Here is a 17,500-nt window from a genome sequence, read left to right on the forward strand (position 1 = left end):
TCTCTCTCTCTCTTCCCTCTCTTTCTCTCTCTTCCTGTCTCTGTCTCTCTCTTCCTGTTTCTGTCTCTGTCTTTCACTCTCTCTCCTCATCTCCCTCTCTCTCTCTCTCACTCTCTCTCTCTTTCCCCTCTCTCTCTTCCTGTTTCTCTCTCTGTCTCTCCCTCTCTCTCTCTCTCTCTCTCTCTCTCTCTCTCTCTGTGTTGAGGTGTGACCGGTCGCCTTGTCGGCACGACACGCCAATGTACCATCCCCACTGCCGCCCTCCCTCCTCACCCCCCACCCCCCGGCCCCCACCTCACACACACACACACACACACACACACACACACCTCCCCTGGTTCTTTTTCTCCCTTCTCTCTTTTCCCCCTGCACTAAAAGTGGCGTAACGAATCATTGGGGCCCTAGCCGTTAGACCAGCCCCATTTGGCTCTTTTTTTCTGCACTGCAGTTTTGATGAATCCCGTGTGTGTGTGTGTGTGTGTGTGTGTGTGTGTGTGTGTGTGTGTGTGTGTGTGCTTGCGTGTGTGTGTGTGTGAGTGAAAGAAAGAGAGAGAAATTGTGCGCATGTGTTTGCGTGTGAGCGAGGTTGCACACGTGTATGTGCATGTCCGTGCGAGCGTTTGCGTGTACGCTGAATGTGTTAGGTTGGTAATTAGTCTTTGATCGATATGGGTATTAACGAAGCTGTAAATATTTTAACAGCTCCAAAACAAGATTCCAACGGGTCAATGGAATAAAGAAGAAGAAGAAAAGAAAAGGAGGAAGCAAAAGCAATAGAACACTAAGATGGAATGTCGTTTGTGCTTCTCATGTTCTCTACCACCACCACCACACTTTCCACCAAAGCCATATCTTGGAGCGATCTGGACCACGGAACTGCTACCACAGTATTTGTCACTGTCACACCCTGTTTCTCGTAGAACTTTTCTCATATTTATAACCTTTCGCCTTGAAAGGGCCAACAGAGCAGACAGCAGCTTTAGCTATTAGCCTGTTGGAATGATACTTGTCTTGTTGTTGTTGTTGTTGATGTTGTTCTTGTTCTTGTTGGTTGGTTGGTTGGTTGGGGTTTTTGTTGTTTTTGTGTGTGTTTCTTTGTTTATGTGTTGTTGTTGTTGTTGTTGTTTATTTATCTATTTTTGTTTGTTTGTTTGGGGGTTTTTTGTCCTTTTTGTTGTTGTTGTTGTTGTTTTGGTTGGTTTGTGTTTTTGGCATTTATCATAGGCTGAAACCCTAACTTCTTTGTTTCAATGTTCATCATGTGATGAATCCATGATTTCTTTGTTTCGATGTTTATCGTGCGCTGGTCTGCCAATTTGAATGCTCCTGTGTTCATCGTCTATATGAATAGCTACGTGAATCGCTTGGGTTTTTTTGTTTGTTGGTGTGGCTGTTTGTTGGTTTGTTGTTGTTTTTTTCAGTCTTCATCGTACGATGGTTTCATCATTTCTACGTTTCTGCGTTCACCGTATGTGGACATAAATCCTAATTCACTTGCTTTGAGTGTTCAGCACGTGCTTACTCTCCTATTTATTTGTTTTGGTGTTCATGTACATTGAATCCCATGTCTCTTTGTTCATGTGATCACTGTGTGTTGGATTCTTTGCTTCAGCGTTCATGGTATACATGAATCCTACGTTCTTTGTTTTCAGTTTCATCATGTGCTAATTCCCTGTTTCTTTGTTCTGAGTGTTCATCGTGCGCTGAATCCCATTGTTCAGCTTCATGAAATACATGAATCATTATTCCTTTGTTTTCAGTGTTCGTCGTCTGCTGTTTTCTGTGTTTCAGCCTTTATCATTTTTAACGAAATTTGAATTTCTTTGTTTTCAGTGTTCGCCATGTACTGAATCTATTCTGTCTTTGATTTCAGTGTTCGCCATGTACTGAATCTATTCTGTCTTTGATTTCAGTGTTCGACATGTACTGAATCTATTCTGTCTTTGATTTCAGTGTTCGCCATGTACTGAATCTATTCTGTCTTTGTTTTCAGTGTTCGCCATGTACTGAATCTATTCTGTCTTTGATTTCAGTGTTCGCCATGTACTGAATCTATTCTGTCTTTGATTTCAGTGTTCGACATGTACTGAATCTATTCTGTCTTTGATTTCAGTGTTCGCCATGTACTGAATCTATTCTGTCTTTGATTTCAGTGTTCGCCATGTACTGAATCTATTCTGTCTTTGATTTCAGTGTTCGACATGTACTGAATCTATTCTGTCTTTGATTTCAGTGTTCGACATGTACTGAATCTATTCTGTCTTTGATTTCAGTGTTCGACGTGCGCTGGCTCCCATATTTCTGTGTTTCAAAGTGCATGGCACACATGAATTCATATTTCTTTGTTTTCAGTGTTGATTTTGGCTGAATCCCTTTGTGTGTGTGTGTGTGTGTGTGTGTGTGTGTGTGTGTGTGTGTGTGTTGGTTTTGTTTTTGTTTTTTGTTTGTTTATTTGTTGTTTTTTGTTGTTTTTTTGTTCCGATATTTATCGTGCGCTTGATTTCATATGTCCGTGTTTCAGCTTTCGTCTATTCCATCTGTTTCCGTGTTTCAGCTTTCATATGGCCACACGAACCCTGGTTTGTTTCCAACGTTCACCATGTTCATTTCCTTCTTTCAGTGATCACAACTGCTGAATTCCTATTTGTTTCGTTTTGTTGGCAGTGTCCATCGTGTTCATTTCCTTCTTTCAGTGCTGAATTCCTGTTTATTCTGTTGGCAGTGTTCATCGTATGCTGGAGCCCCTACTTCATTTTCAACCTGTGCCAGGTGTACGGTGTGGTGCCGGACACGCTGCAGATGCACAAGCTGTCCACCTTCATCCAGAGCATGGCGCCTCTCAACTCGGCCGCCAACCCCGTTATCTACGGTGTCTTCAGTACCCGAATATGTAAATATCTCAGGTAATCGTGTAACGGGCAAGTCAGGCAAGGATTTCCTTTGAACACCCTCCCCTCCCCAGCCACACCCCTACACACACACACACACTTTCTGGCCTGCCTTTTCTCGTTCGGTTCGGTTTGTGGGGGGGGGGGGGAGGGGGTTCTGGGTACTTACTCACTTTTGGCGTGTTTTGTTGGTTGTTGATTCGGAATTTGGGGAATTAAGCTGACTTTGGGTTTTTTCTTGATTGACGGGAATTAAATATTATCGCCCTTTTTTCAAATCTCGTTAAAAGCTCGATTGGAAAAGTCTGTGTTGCATGTTGGTTTTAATCGTTGAGTTGACACGATGAGGTAGAAAGGAAATCCTTGCGTGTGTATACTAGTGTGCCGCTGCTGACAGCTCTGTCAAAACCTCTGATTTTTTTTTTTTTTTTTTTTTTTTTTTTTTTTTTTTTTTGTAAGTTGCTTTCTTTCCTTTCTCTCTCACTGGCTGAATTCCGTGGAGAAAGATTCGAACCGTTTCAAAAAGGGCAGGAAAAAAACTTTCTGGATTTGGTGATTGGCCAGAGTTGGTTCCTTACTGGCTACATTTATTGGCCTCGTGCTTTGGAACTGTCTGGTGAAATTGTTACTGTATTTTTGTTTCTGTTTTCTGGTTGGCTGAAGATTTTTTTATCACAGCGCTAGCTTTGACTGCCATTACTGGAGAGAGAGAAAAAAAAAGAACGGTGAAGTTGATGTTGGTATCCTTCCGTAATTGATCCAAGCTGCCAGGGGCAGTTTTAGCAGTCAGAAAACGTATGGGGGTTCTGACATGGCTGTCGCTTCGAATGCTAGTGTTGAGTTTGATGTCTTGGAAAAATTGTGTTTGCATCTGTGTTTGCATCTGTGACCTCCCCTTCCAGTTTAGTGAGATTGGTGTTGTTGTGTTGATGGTGGTGATAGTCTGGAGGTGGTGGTGGCGGCGGTGTTTACAGTAGTAGTAGTGGTGGTAGCTGTATTTGTAATTGTTTTTATCACAACATATTTCTCTGTGTGAAATTCGGGCTGCTCTCCCAATGGAGAGCGCGTCACTACACTACAGCGCCACCCTTTTTTTTTATTTTTTCCTGCGTGCGACTCAGTTTTATTTGTTTTTCCTATCGAAGTGGATTTTTCTGCAGAATTTTGCCAGGAACAACCCTTTTGTTGCCGTGGATTCTTTTACGTGCGCTAAGTGCATGTTGCACACGGGACCTCGGTTTATCGTTTCATCCGAATGGCTAGCGTCCAGACCACCACTCAATGTCTAGTGGAGAGGGAGAAAATACTGGCGATCGCCGGTGTGATTCGAACCAGCGCGCTCAGATTCTCTCGCTTCCTAGGCGGACGCGTTACCTCTAGGCCATCACTCCACACGGTGGAACTACTAGTACTTCCGTTATCATTATTGTAATTGGGCACAGAGCGGAGTCAACCCGCTGCATCCTGAATGATTGTTATGATCGTTTGAAGGATTCAAAACGGCGAACCAAACCACTACGCTGTCTGTAGAAGCGACAGTCGGTTCCAGTTTACGTATGATTCTTCAGTATTATTCCCTATAGTTTGGACTAAAGTTCAATAGCCTTATTTCAGGTCTTTGTGTTTCTTTTCTTTTTGTTTTGTTTTGGGTTTTTTCATCAAATGTGGAGAGGAACGAAGCTGGGTCATTTTTTTTTCAACTTTCTCATATCAGTCAGTAAATGTATTAAGAGAGAGAGGCCGTGGAAGAGGGGATTTTTTTATGAAGCTTTTTTTTTCTCTATCTCTGTGTGTGTGTGTGTGTGTGTGTGTGTGTGTGTGTGTACGTGTGTACATGTGTGTGTGTGTGTGTGTGTGTGTGTGTGTGTTTAGGCACATTGCTCTGTTTGCTGCTCAGCTTCAGTAGTCCGTTTCAATTTCAAAGAGGGATCTGAGCGTGCGGACTGTCTCCCAGTATGTATACACACCTGCTTGTCGATATATCACACAAAATTCAAACTAAAGGTAAAGATACTTTTAACTGACTATCAAGTTGACACCTTTTTTTTTTTTTCGATTCAAAACACTGATCAAAACGTGGCCAATATCACAAACAATGCCGTGGGAGCAGAATCAGCTGCTGCTCCTTAAAAGCAACAACAACAACAACAACAAAGACTAACTCAGAAAACAGCAGATGATGTAAAAAAAAAACACACACCAAACAATGTAGTTGTGATGAGTCGAGCATTCAAACCAGTAGTCCACCCTCAAATCATGACAGCAATTTCTGGAGACGTGGGCTTTCTGGTCGCTGCATGTCTGTTGTTTATTCAAACGCCCAACAACGCATCAGATTAATCTCACCAGATGTATTTTTCCCACACTGATCAAATAAGAAAATTTAGAAGTGCCACGAGTTAATCTATTATGCGCGTGCGCGCGCGCACACACACAGACACACACACACACACACACACACACACACGCACGCACGCACGCACGCACACACACACACTCGCTTTCGGAACCATTATGGAACCCATATTGTGTCCAGTCTGACAGACACGAAAATGAAGACATGCAATTTTTTTCTTGTCTGTCCAAGATATGAATCCTCGCGTAAAAAGATGTATACTTCCCTCTATTATTACAGATTTCCTTCAAATTCTAATGTCCAGTTGCTCTGCTCAAACTTGCAGGATAACAGAGTCATCAAATAAGGAATTTACATTAACGAATGCCTAAGATCAGATCTGTATAACTGCAATGTCACTTCAAACATTTTTGCAAAAAACGTACACTTGTATATATTGTGCGTGCTAGAATACCTAATAACCTGGAATGCCCCATGATTGCTATTATCTGCCCCTTTGTTCATATGGGTCTAATGGCCTGTAAAAACACGCACACTCACATACACAGACGTACGCACGCACTCACACACACTCACTCACACACACACACACACACTCTCTCTCTCTCTCTCTTAACTGAAGGCCAACGTCTGTCTAAAAATAATAAAATAAGAAAAGGAGGTAAACACAGAAGCTATTTTCAGGTTGTTAAGTATCGTAATCATTTTCTGGCAAAAAAAATCCATGTAGCTTTTTTTTCTTATACATTTTTTTATGTATAAACATCTAATGTCAAATGCAAATCCAACATGATTTTCTTCAATTCCATTCAAATAATCATTCCATTTTTAGATAGAATAATGATTGAGTCTGTAAGATCGGATCACCTCATGGAGGAAACACATTGATAAAAGAACACAATTGTCTGAGCTTTGTACTGGAAAAATCCGTCGATAAACACAAGCATAGGCTAAAACAAGGTTGATTGCTGAATTTGTTTTGAAAGAAACATGAAAAGGATTTTGCGATCGGAGTAGATTTCAAAATATGGAGTTTTATTACCAGACTTTATATAATGCTGTTTTTGTTGTTATTGTTGTTAGGTTTCGGGTGGTGTGTGTGTGTGTGTGTGTGTGTGTGTGTGTGTGTGTGTGTGTGTGTGTGTGTGTGTTACATGTGTGCGTGGGTTTTGTTGTTGTCGTTTTGGTGTGTGTGTGTGTGTGTGTGTGTGTGTGTGTGTGTGTGTGTGTGCTCGTGCCCTCATTTGTACCTCACTAAAAAATAAAAGGTGTTCAGGATGGTAAATGAGTTGTCAGCCATTAACTATTTTTGTTCCACTGTCGCGATTAAACTTCCTCCGTGAGTGGATAATTCTTCTCCTCCTCCAAGTAGTTCCACAATGCAGCATTCGTGTTCAGGCTTTTACACCGTAGAGCGCTTCCTCCTACTGCTTTCATCAATTCCCCTTACTCAGATAATTGAGTGCTAGTCTTTGTCTGTGGTTTGTGTGTGTGTCTGTGTGTGTGTGTGTGTGTGTGTGTGTGTGTGTGTGTGTGTGTGTGTGTGTCCGTCCGCACAGAGAACATCATGTACGGACATCACATTATACTTTTTTTTTTAAATACATGTTTATATAACAAAACGAATCCAGTTTATTGTCGTCTTTGTAATCCATAACTTAAGTTTGGGGACATGATACAACAACAGTAACAACAAACAACAACATGGGAGACATATTCAAATGGTCACACCTTTTTTTTTCTTTTTTTTTAAATTCATTTGTTCTGACGACACTTTGATAGCCAAAGTTATGAGGGAATATTACATAAAAGAAACAAGATATTGATAGAGATATTATAATGGTCAAAGAAACTGGTCTGTTCTCACAGGGTTCTTCTTCAGTGGACAGAGACAACTCTTAGTTAATTTCTACACTGGTGCTTTCTTGCATTCCTTCTCAACACTGGACACTGTGCTTTCTTGCATTCCTTCTCAACACTGGACACTTTGCTTTCTTACATTCCTTCTCAACACTGGACACTTTGCTTTCTTACATTCCTTCTCAACACTGGACACTGTGCTTTCTTGCATTCCTTCTCAACACTGGACACTTTGCTTTCTTACATTCCTTCTCAACACTGGACACTTTGCTTTCTTACATTCCTTCTCAACACTGGACACTGTGCTTTCTTACATTCCTTCTCAACACTGGACACTGTGCTTTCTTGCATTCCTTTTCAACACTGGAAACTTTGCTTTCTTTCCTTCTCAACACTGGAAACTTTGCTTTCTTACATTCCTTCTCAACACTGGAAACTTTGCTTTCTTACATTCCTTCTCAACACTGGAAACTTTGCTTTCTTACATTCCTTCTCAACACTGGAAACTTTGCTTTATTGTATTCCTTCTCAACACTGGACACTGTGCTTTCTTACATTCCTTCTCAACACTGGACACTGTGCTTTCTTACATTCCTTCTCAACATGGAAACTGTGCTTTCTTACATTCCTTCTCAACACTGGACACTGTGTTTTCTTACATTCCTTCTCAACACTGGACACTTTGCTTTCTTACATTCCTTCTCAACACTGGACACTGTGCTTTCTTACATTCCTTCTCAACATGGAAACTGTGCTTTCTTACATTCCTTCTCAACACTGGACGCTGTGCTTTCTTACATTCCTTCTCGTGCGCCTCTGATATATGCCTGAGTTTATCCGTTGTATGGCTATATGTTAGCTGTCTAAAAGAAGTCCGTGAAGGTGTGGGTTCGAATCCCGCTCTCACTCTTTCTCCCAAATTTGACTGGAAACTCAAACTGAGCGTCTGGTCTTTCGAATGAGACGATAAACCGAGGTCCCGAGTGCAGCACCTACTTGTCGCACTGAAAAAGCACCCATGGCAACGAGAGTGTTGTCCTCTGGCAAAATTAAAGGAAAAGAAATCCACAATGATAGGTTCACAAATATATAAGCGTGTACTTGGGTTATGCTGCAGTCAGGCATCTGCATAGCAGATGTGGTGTGGCGCATATGGATTTGTCTGAACGCAGTAACGCCTCGTTGAGAAACTGAAACTGTCTAAAAGAAATATGTTTCTTTTCTCTGTTTAGCGGCACTTCAACCGCAGTCTGAAAGAAATATGTTTGGGTTCTCCTTTTGGCTGCACGTTTATTATGGTCTAAGTGCTTCAACAGGAATAGAAAAATCCATCACTCTCTTTCTGTCGAGATCCGCTGCACGAGAACAACGCGACCCAGCCAGGAGCGTTAAACTCCAGTCTTCCAACCATGTCACAGAAAACTGCAGCAATAACCCTTTAATCTCACTAGGCCGATGCTTCCAGCATCGCATACACCGCAACCGTCGCTGGCGAAGATGGCATGCTTGCATTATTATTGATTTAACCATTGGAGCAGGAAGAATTTCAGCCATCACAAACACACCCGTTTCCGGCTCAGCCAGCCCCGAATAGCGGCGTCAGGTTTTGGGAAATGGAACATTGTTTATACATATGTGACAGCCATTTCTGGCTTTTGTTCGGATTGTTGTTGTTGTTGTTGATGATGATATTGTTGCTTTAATATTTTGTTTTTCTATGAATTGAATTAAGGGCAGGGTTATTCTTTGGAAGTCATATATCAAGGACATCGAAATGGGATTCAGTGGGACGGAGTGGCAGTAGTTTTTGTTGTCCTTATTGTTTTTGTTATTGTTGTTGTTGCCTCTGCTGCTGCTGCTGTTGTGATACATCAAGGACTATGTTATCCCATGGAAGCTACCAATACAAGTGTATCAAAACTGATTCAGTGGGACGGAGTTCTGATGAAGAAGAAAATTTAATTGTTTAAAAGGATTAAACATGAGAGAGTAAGAGAGGGTGCAGAGTAGTGCTTTGCTTTATTTGTTCTCCTTTATACTTTAGATATAGTGAACTGTGAACTGTTGGCCCCTTCCAAGCCAAGTACCATCACGAACTTTCACTTTGCAGACGAAGTCGACGGCTTGGCAGGTAGTGAGCAATAGCTCGCCCAGCTTGTTAAAAAAAAAACTGGATAAAACGGCGACAAGATACGGCATGGAAACCAGTGCCGAAAAGAGCAAGTTGATGGCCAGCCACAACAAGACCATCACTGCTGATAAATATTGTCCATGAACAGAAACTAGGAACTCTTCAATAATTAACCTACCTGGGATCCATCATCAGCAATGAAGGATACAGACCAGAAATCCTCTCAACGGTAGCAAAGATAATATCAGCACTGTGCAGACTGAAACATGCATTGAAGGACAACATCTCCATGAAACACAAGATCAGTCTCCTGCGTGTAATTGAATATTCCACCTCCCTGTGTCCGTGTTAGACAAGGACCCTCACGGCGGATCTTAGAAAAAAGAATTCAAGCCATGGAAATGAGGTGTCATCAGATACACCGATTCGTATCACCAGTGAACAAGTCCATCAGACCCCCAAGCAGCACGCTGGACCATATAAAGGTCTGCTAACACCAGTTGATAAAAGAAAACTTCGTTGAGTTGGCCACGTATCAATAATATCCGGTGGCCTTGATCAAACAGTCCTCCACAGTACTCGTGAGGAAGGAGGGCAAGGGGAGGACGATGAAGTGACGTTGCAGAATGGACAGGAAAACCATGTGCACAGAACCAGGTTTTGACACACAACCGACACACCTGGGGGAATCTGCTGAACAGTTCTTTTATGTAGTGCCCCATTGACTCTTCACAGAGAAGAAGAAGAAGAAGAAGAAAATGCTATAAATCATAGAAGCAGTTGTCTAACTTTTAAAGTTAAGTCGGTATTTGGTTTGCTTCCTTAATTTTATGTATCCATTGTATCATAAAGATTTAGTTGTTGTTGTTGTTGTTATATATATGAAATACAGCTTTTTTAGACAATGGTGCCGGATTCCGATTAGTAACAAAAACAAAACTGTAATCATATTACCTATCACTTTCTCGAAATGTGGCCAACAAGCGACACAAAGTGGCACGGACAGACCTTTGAAACTCAAAGAAGCGTTGCTCGCGCTGCTGCAATGTTCACTAAACGTTTTTCCTTCATTGTGGTCGGCTTTTTCGTTCCCCTTCCACAAAACACCCCCTTCCCCACCTCCCTCCCCCATACCTTCCCCCATAATTCATATCCGCTTTGGCTGGGGTTAAGAAAAAAGAAACCTAGCTCGTTTGGCCCAACGATTCCGTTATTGTCATCCAGCGAGGCACATTATGTCGCATTACCCTATACTGCCCGTCCCGTTTTTCACCCGACTCACTCAATCACAGAAAGGCAACCCAATTCAGCCAACGAACGCAAACACACGCACGCACGTGCATGCAGGGAGAGGGAATGAGGGGAGGCGGATATTGAAGCTTTAATAACTATTAATAATCATTAGACAATAACACGTTATAAGCTTTCATCTCAGACACAGCGGGTGACTGCCGTTCTGTGGAAAAGCTTTACCCGAGCATCATGTCATTAAGTCGGAGCTGAAACTATCGGATTTTTGTTTTGTTTTGTTTTGTTTATTTGTTTTCAAATCAAAACAATTTGTAAAAAGCGGGCTGGTTTTGTTGTTGTTTTATTGTTTTTGTTTGTTGTTGTTGTTTTGTTCTTGTTGTTTTTGTTTTTTGTTGTTTTGTTTTTGTTTTTTCATTCTGAAAACATCGACACTCTCGTTTTAATGAGCCAGTCTGGGTTGGCGGGGGGGGGGGGGGAGTTCTTTATTTCTGTGGGCAATACCTTGTCAATGTTTGAAAGACGAGTTGTCCCAACCACAAATTAGTGAAATTATTTCCCTCCGATTCTTTTCCAACCCAGTTTAAGTTTTTAGTGCTTGGAAGAGACTGTTCAAATGTCTGCGACGTAACTTTGTTGCGTGTGGCTTGAAAAGTTCAAGAGAGAACTGTTGCGTTGTTCACACAGATTGAGAAGACTGTTAATCTCCGCCAGGGTAAAATGAACCATATTTCCCATTTTAACGTTCGCCTTTTAATGCCTAGCTAAATGAACCACGTCGGGAAAATGAGGTTCTGTTGACCTAGGCTCCATGTATTATTCAACGTAATTCGGTCTGTGGCAATGGTCCCTTTTTTTGTGGGGGGTTTCCCAACACAACACCTGCTGTTCCTTCACGAACTCGCGTCGTCTTCTTTCCAACACAGTCCTCGATATTCACGCCTCTGGTGGTGCCCCTTGTGTTGATTTCTTTTTAGAGCTCATTCTCCTCTTCCTCCCCGTCCTCATCCTCCTCTTCGTCCTCATCCTCCTCATCGTCCTCATCCTCCTCTTCGTCCTCATCGTCCTCCCCATCCTCATCCTCCTCTTCGTCCTCATCGTCCTCATCCTCCTCCCCGTCCTCATCCTCCTCATCGTCCTCCCCGTCCTCATCCTCCTCATCCTCTCCTCGTCCTCATCCTCCTCATCGTCCTCCCCGCCCTCATCCTCCTCATCCTCTCCTCGTCCTCATCGTCCTCCTCGTCCTCATCCTCCTCCCCGTCCTCATCCTCCTCATCCTCCTCCCCGTCCTCATCCTCCTCTTCGTCCTCATCCTCCTCATCCTCATCCTCCTCTCGTCCTCATCCTCACCCCCCCCTTTGTCCTCACCCTCCTCTTCGACCTTCTCGTCCTCCTCCTAGTCCCTCCTCCTCGTCATCACCTTCCTGCCCCGTGACTGGTGTCCTTTTGACTTGCGCAGCCTGGGCCTTTGCCTGGCACTGTATCCTGAGTCCTGGCACTTGGGCCTTCCGATTGAAGGTTCGTGCCTTTGGTCAGATTCCTGCGCCACGTGTCCGCCGACGTTCGTCTGGAGCCGTGTGTCAGTGTTTACTTTGGAACACTTCATGAAGCCGGCAAAGACGCTACACTATAAGCACGAATATCTGTGTGCCGATCTGGGTTTTGGGTTGTTTTTCTTTGAATGTGTTTGCGTGAGAAAAGAAAACAAACGCTCTTTAGATCATCTGGGAGAAGCGAGGTGGTTGTGTGAGCGACTTCTGTTCGTTTTGTATTACAGTTGTATATATGTTTTTGTTGTTTTTTGCAAGTATAAGCTGTGTGTGTGTGTGGTTGCGTGAGTGAGTTGGAGCCAAAGTACTATTATTTATTACATCATTTCTACCTAAGCGCTTGGGGAGGTCGCCAATTTATCTGTTCCAACCTGTCCGTACACACAAACTAAAGCATACATGCAGCAGTTTGAATGGACATTGTGATGTCACCAAAGAATAAGAAGTTTGAGCGACAAACGTTGTTGTTGTTTTTTTCTCCCGACCTGGGAGGTTGTTTTCTCTCTCTCTCTCTCTCTCTCTCTCTCTCTCTCTCTCTCTCTCTCTCTCTCTCTCTCTCTCTCTCTCTCTCTCTCTCTGAAAGGAATACAATGATTTATTTGTGGATAAACTTATCAGTGCGGTAAATAATCAGAGAGAATTTTTGGACGCTATACATAAAATTTCATTAAAAAAAAACAAGTTTGGAATGATTTAACAGTCGATGACTGGTTTATGCATTTTAAAAGTTTACTTGAATTAGAGACATCTGCAGATGAATCTTTTATAACTGAAGATGAACTAGAATGATGATAATGAAGGGGACATTGGTTCCATGAAACGGCCAGTATCAAAAGAAGAGGTATTATTTGTTATTAGAAATTCAAAAAATTATAAAGCTGCTGGACCATATGGAGTAATCGGGGAAATGTTTAAATATGTTGGGGATATAGTGGCTGACTATTTCGTAAAGTTTTTAGTGTCTTATTTGATAAAGGTATTTTTCCGGAAAACTGGACAGACTTTGTTGTACTCCCTTTGTTTAAAAAAAGGTGATATAAATAACCCAGGTAACTATAGAGGTATAACATTATGTGATGTAAGTAGCAAAATGTTTAGTGCAGTTGTGAATAATAGACTCCAAGAACTGATAAATGAACATAATTTGACAGGTGAACATCAAACAGTATTTAAAAGGGGTTATTCAACTGTTGATCACATGTTTACATTATTGGCGCTGATACAAAAACAATTCTCTTTTAATCGTCAATTGTGTGTGGTCTTTATTGATTTTGAAAACGTTTTTCATTCCATAGAGAGAATTATAGCCTATTCTTTTGAAAAGCGATATTAAGGGTAAGGTTTTTCGTTGCATCTATAGTATGTATACTAATGTTAAAGCAAGAAGTAGATGTGGTGCCAGATTAACAGATTACATTAATTGTACCCGTGGTGTAAAACAAGGTGATATTTGCAGTCCTGTTCTGTTTTCCTTATTTATTAATGAAATAGCATTAGAAGTAATCAGAGAGGGTAGACATGGAGCAACATTTATGCCTGATTATTTTGAATTATTTTTATTGTTATTAGCTGATGATGTTGCTTTATTATCCGAAAATGTGATAGGTTTACAAGCGCAGCTTAATCTATATCATGCAGTTTCAGCTCTACGTTTAAAAGTAAACATGAATAAAAGCAATGTCGTTGTATTCAGGAAAGGAGGGTATTTAGCTGCCAGGGAAGGATGGTTTTATAATGGTGTTGTAATGCCAGTTATTAATGCATAATATATTATAAATACTTAGGAATTTACTTTTCCACAAGGTTGAGTTTTGGGGCAGCCTGCAATGATCTAACCAGTAGGGGGAAAACGCTTTATTGTATATTTTGCAAAATTTCTCGAAAATGAAATGTAATTCGTGAAATACATATTTAAAGTTGTTTGACTCACAGATTCAACCAATAGTCCAGTATGGTGCCGAATTATGGGGACTCGATAAAGCTGCATTTCACTTTGAAAAGATACATTTATTTGCACCTTCAGAAATTCTTAGGCGTAGAAGAGCGAACTCCCGATGATTTAATATACGGGAGGGGAGGGTGAGAGGGGAGGTATCCTGTCTATGTAAATTCAGTTATGAAATGCATTAAATATTGGTTAAAGCTACTGTGAATGCATGAGTCTAGACTGCATCACAAAGCCAATAAAATGTGTTATGTCCACTTTGTAAGAAAGGGAAGGAAAATGAAGTGCACGTTGTTCTATCCTGTCCTGTCATGTATGACTTACGAGTACAATACATACCATTGATTTTTTTTTAATTCCCTAGTCAGTTTAGATTATCGCTACTTGTGGCATCTACACACGAACAAACTGTCAGAAATTTCTCAGTTTACCTGTACAAAGCGTTTAAGCTTCGATCCACTCTTACGTCGTAAAATCAATTTGTTAAGCTTGTACCACTTCTGATGACACGTGTATAACTTTACTGAGTTTCGTTAACTATGCATGTGTTATTTATCTGCAGTGTACTACTTAGCTAAGTGTACATTGCTTGACAAAGTATGATATTTGTCTTGTTTATCTGTGTATTAATTTTCTTCTCAAATGTGTTTTTTTCTGACACCATTTCATGAGGGGCAATGGCCTATATGAATAAATCATTCATTCATTCTCTCTCTCTCTCTCTCTCTCTCTCTCTCTCTCTCTCTCTCTCTCTCCACACACACACACACTCTCTCTCTCTCTCTTTCTCTTTGTCCCTCTCTCTTTCTCTCTCTCTCTCTTTCTCTCTGTCTCTCTCTCTCTCACACACACACACACTTTCTCTCTCCCTCTCTTTCTCTCTCTTTCACACACACACGCGCGCGCGCGCGCAACCAGACACACACACACACACACACACACACACACACACACACATTTCGACGTTTTGCAAATATCTATGCACCTTTAAAAATGAAAGGAAACACGTCGAACTTTGGAGGCCGGAGGGGAGGGGGTGGGATGTGGCGATGTTCTTCGGTGACGCGTTCCTACCCAGGCAAAGACCACAAACAAAGCAGCCCCGATTTCCACCCACACCAAGCAACAACGCAGTTGTGACCAAGAAAGAAAGTAGGCACCACACAAAACAAGAAAGAAAGTATCAGAAACCTTCACAAAGCACTACAACTTCCCCACCCCCCTCTGTTTTCCCCCACCTACATGGAACAGAATTTCACGGGAGAACAAACAGTAGTGTCCGTGACCTTTTGAGACCGAACAGAAGAGATTGGAGTTGCTTCCGCGCGCGCTCATCCATGCGAGGAGTCGGAAGAACTACTATACATTTTGCTCTGTTGCACCTCCTCCTCCATCCATCTCTCCCAGCTTTACCAACACTACCACCACCTCCTCCTCCTCCTCCTCCTCCTCTACCGCCAGGAACTGTCTGTCGAGTTGTCGTCGGTCCGATTTTTTTTTTTTTTTTTTTTTTTTTTTTTGCATTGCGCAAGTGGAACTGGTAACTTGGACCCTTTTCATAAGCTTGATGTGTTTTTTTTTGGAAGGGGATTAGTTTGTCTTGTGACATTTTACCAGGAGTGTGTGGGAGAGTTCGTTTTTACTTGGAGGGAGGGCGGGTGGAAGGGGGCGTTGTGATTTGTGTTGTTGTTGTTGTAAAGCTGCGTCTATCAGATTCACTCTGCATTGTCTTAATGTGTGCATGGATTATATTTGTCTGCCTGTAAAACAACGGCAGATTAGTAAGTCGACAGTGTGCTTCTTTCTCCATGTATGATATACTTATGTATTCACGTCTCACTGAGTATACTATTACACTACAAACAGGGATAATTTTACCGTTTGGTATGCGTCACATACTACCATTCATACTGTGTCCTTTCACTTGCCTTATAGTACAGACAGCGATACCCAAATAAAAACACGTCCATAGTAAATAAAATAACGTCAACTCCATCGTGACTGATAATCTTTTTGTACGACTTGTCTTGAATTTGCTCTTGTTTTTCCATTTTCGCAAGCCTGATGGACCTGTTTCTCAAGTGCCCACCAAAAATGTAAAGACTAAGAAAGAGAGGGCATGGCTCACTGACTGGAACTATGCTCACAACCGTGTGTGTGTGTGTGTGTGTGTGTGTGTGTGTGTGTGTGTGTGTGTGTGTGTGTGTGTGTGTGTGCCTACGTGAAATGTGAAGTCTTAAACCTTGTATTGCCCTTCGGAGCGATGCCCTACGTGCCCATTCTATAACTAAAACAAGTAAATGAATACATAAAAACTGTGCTTTTAGTAACGATTTGGCTGTCCGTGTTGCCATGGAAAGCTTTTGGATCTTTGATCTGACTCCTTTTTTTTTCTTTTTTTTTAATCATTTTTTGTGAACTCTCGATGTTCGATCGATGTGGATTTTATATGTTTTTCTTTCTTCCTTCCTTCCTTCCTTTGTTTATTTTCTTCTTTTTTTCAGACTTTTTATTCAGTAAAAGCCATTGGATTTGTTCAGTTTCGTTCTTTTCTTTCTGTTGTATGTCGGGGTTTTTTCGGGGGGTTTTCACACAAACCTCACGTATACAGTTTAAGGCTTCTTTTTTCTGTCATATTATTTGACACAAACCTCACGTAGACAGTTTAAGGCTTCTTTTTTCTATCACAATATTTGACACAAACCTCACGTATACAGTTTAAGGCTTCTTTTTTCTGTCATATTATTTGACACAAACCTCACGTATACAGTTTAAGGCTTCTTTTTTCTGTCATAATATTTGACACAAACCTCACGTATACAGTTTAAGGCTTCTTTTTTCTGTCATATTATTTGACACAAACCTCACGTATACAGTTTAAGGCTTCTTTTTTCTATCACAATATTTTACACAAACCTCACGTATACAGTTTAAGGCTTCTTTTTTCTGTCATATTATTTGACACAAACTTCACGTAGACAGTTGAAGGCTTCTTTTTTCTGTCATAATATTTGACACAAACCTCACGTATACAGTTTAAGGCTTCTTTTTTCTGTCATAATATTTGACACAAACCTCACGTATACAGTTGAAGGCTTCTTTTTTCTGTCATATTATTTGACACAAACCTCACGTAGACAGTTTAAGACTTCTTTTTCTGTCATAATATTTGACACAAACCTCACGTAGACAGTTGAAGGCTTCCTTTTTCTGTCATAATATTTGACACAAACCTCACGTATACAGTTTAAGGCTTCTTTTTTCTGTCATATTATTTGACACAAACTTCACGTAGACAGTTGAAGGCTTCTTTTTTCTGTCATATTATTTGACACAAACTTCACGTAGACAGTTGAAGGCTTCCTTTTTCTGTCATATTATTTGACACAAACCTCACGTATACAGTTTAAGGCTCCTTTTTCTGTCATAATATTTGACACAAACCTCACGTATACAGTTGAAGTGTTCCTTTTTCTGTCTGTCCTTCTTTCTTCCGTTCTTTCTGCTCAGTACATGTATGCC

At 41.3% G+C, this 17,500-nt stretch overlaps 1 protein-coding gene across 1 annotated transcript in view; it reads left to right on the forward strand.

Moving 5' to 3' along the window:
* Window positions 1–17,500, forward strand: part of LOC143282061 (cardioacceleratory peptide receptor-like) — a 205,244-nt gene that overhangs the window by 171,394 nt on the left and 16,350 nt on the right. Inside the window, exon 9 of the mRNA XM_076587554.1 lies at window positions 2,723–2,903. Within this exon, the coding sequence (XP_076443669.1) occupies window positions 2,723–2,903 (181 nt within the window). The remainder of the gene's footprint in view (window positions 1–2,722; window positions 2,904–17,500) is intronic.

The sequence above is a fragment of the Babylonia areolata genome, chromosome 1 (assembly GCF_041734735.1).
Source record: "Babylonia areolata isolate BAREFJ2019XMU chromosome 1, ASM4173473v1, whole genome shotgun sequence".
Classification (NCBI taxonomy): Eukaryota; Metazoa; Mollusca; class Gastropoda; order Neogastropoda; family Buccinidae; genus Babylonia; species Babylonia areolata.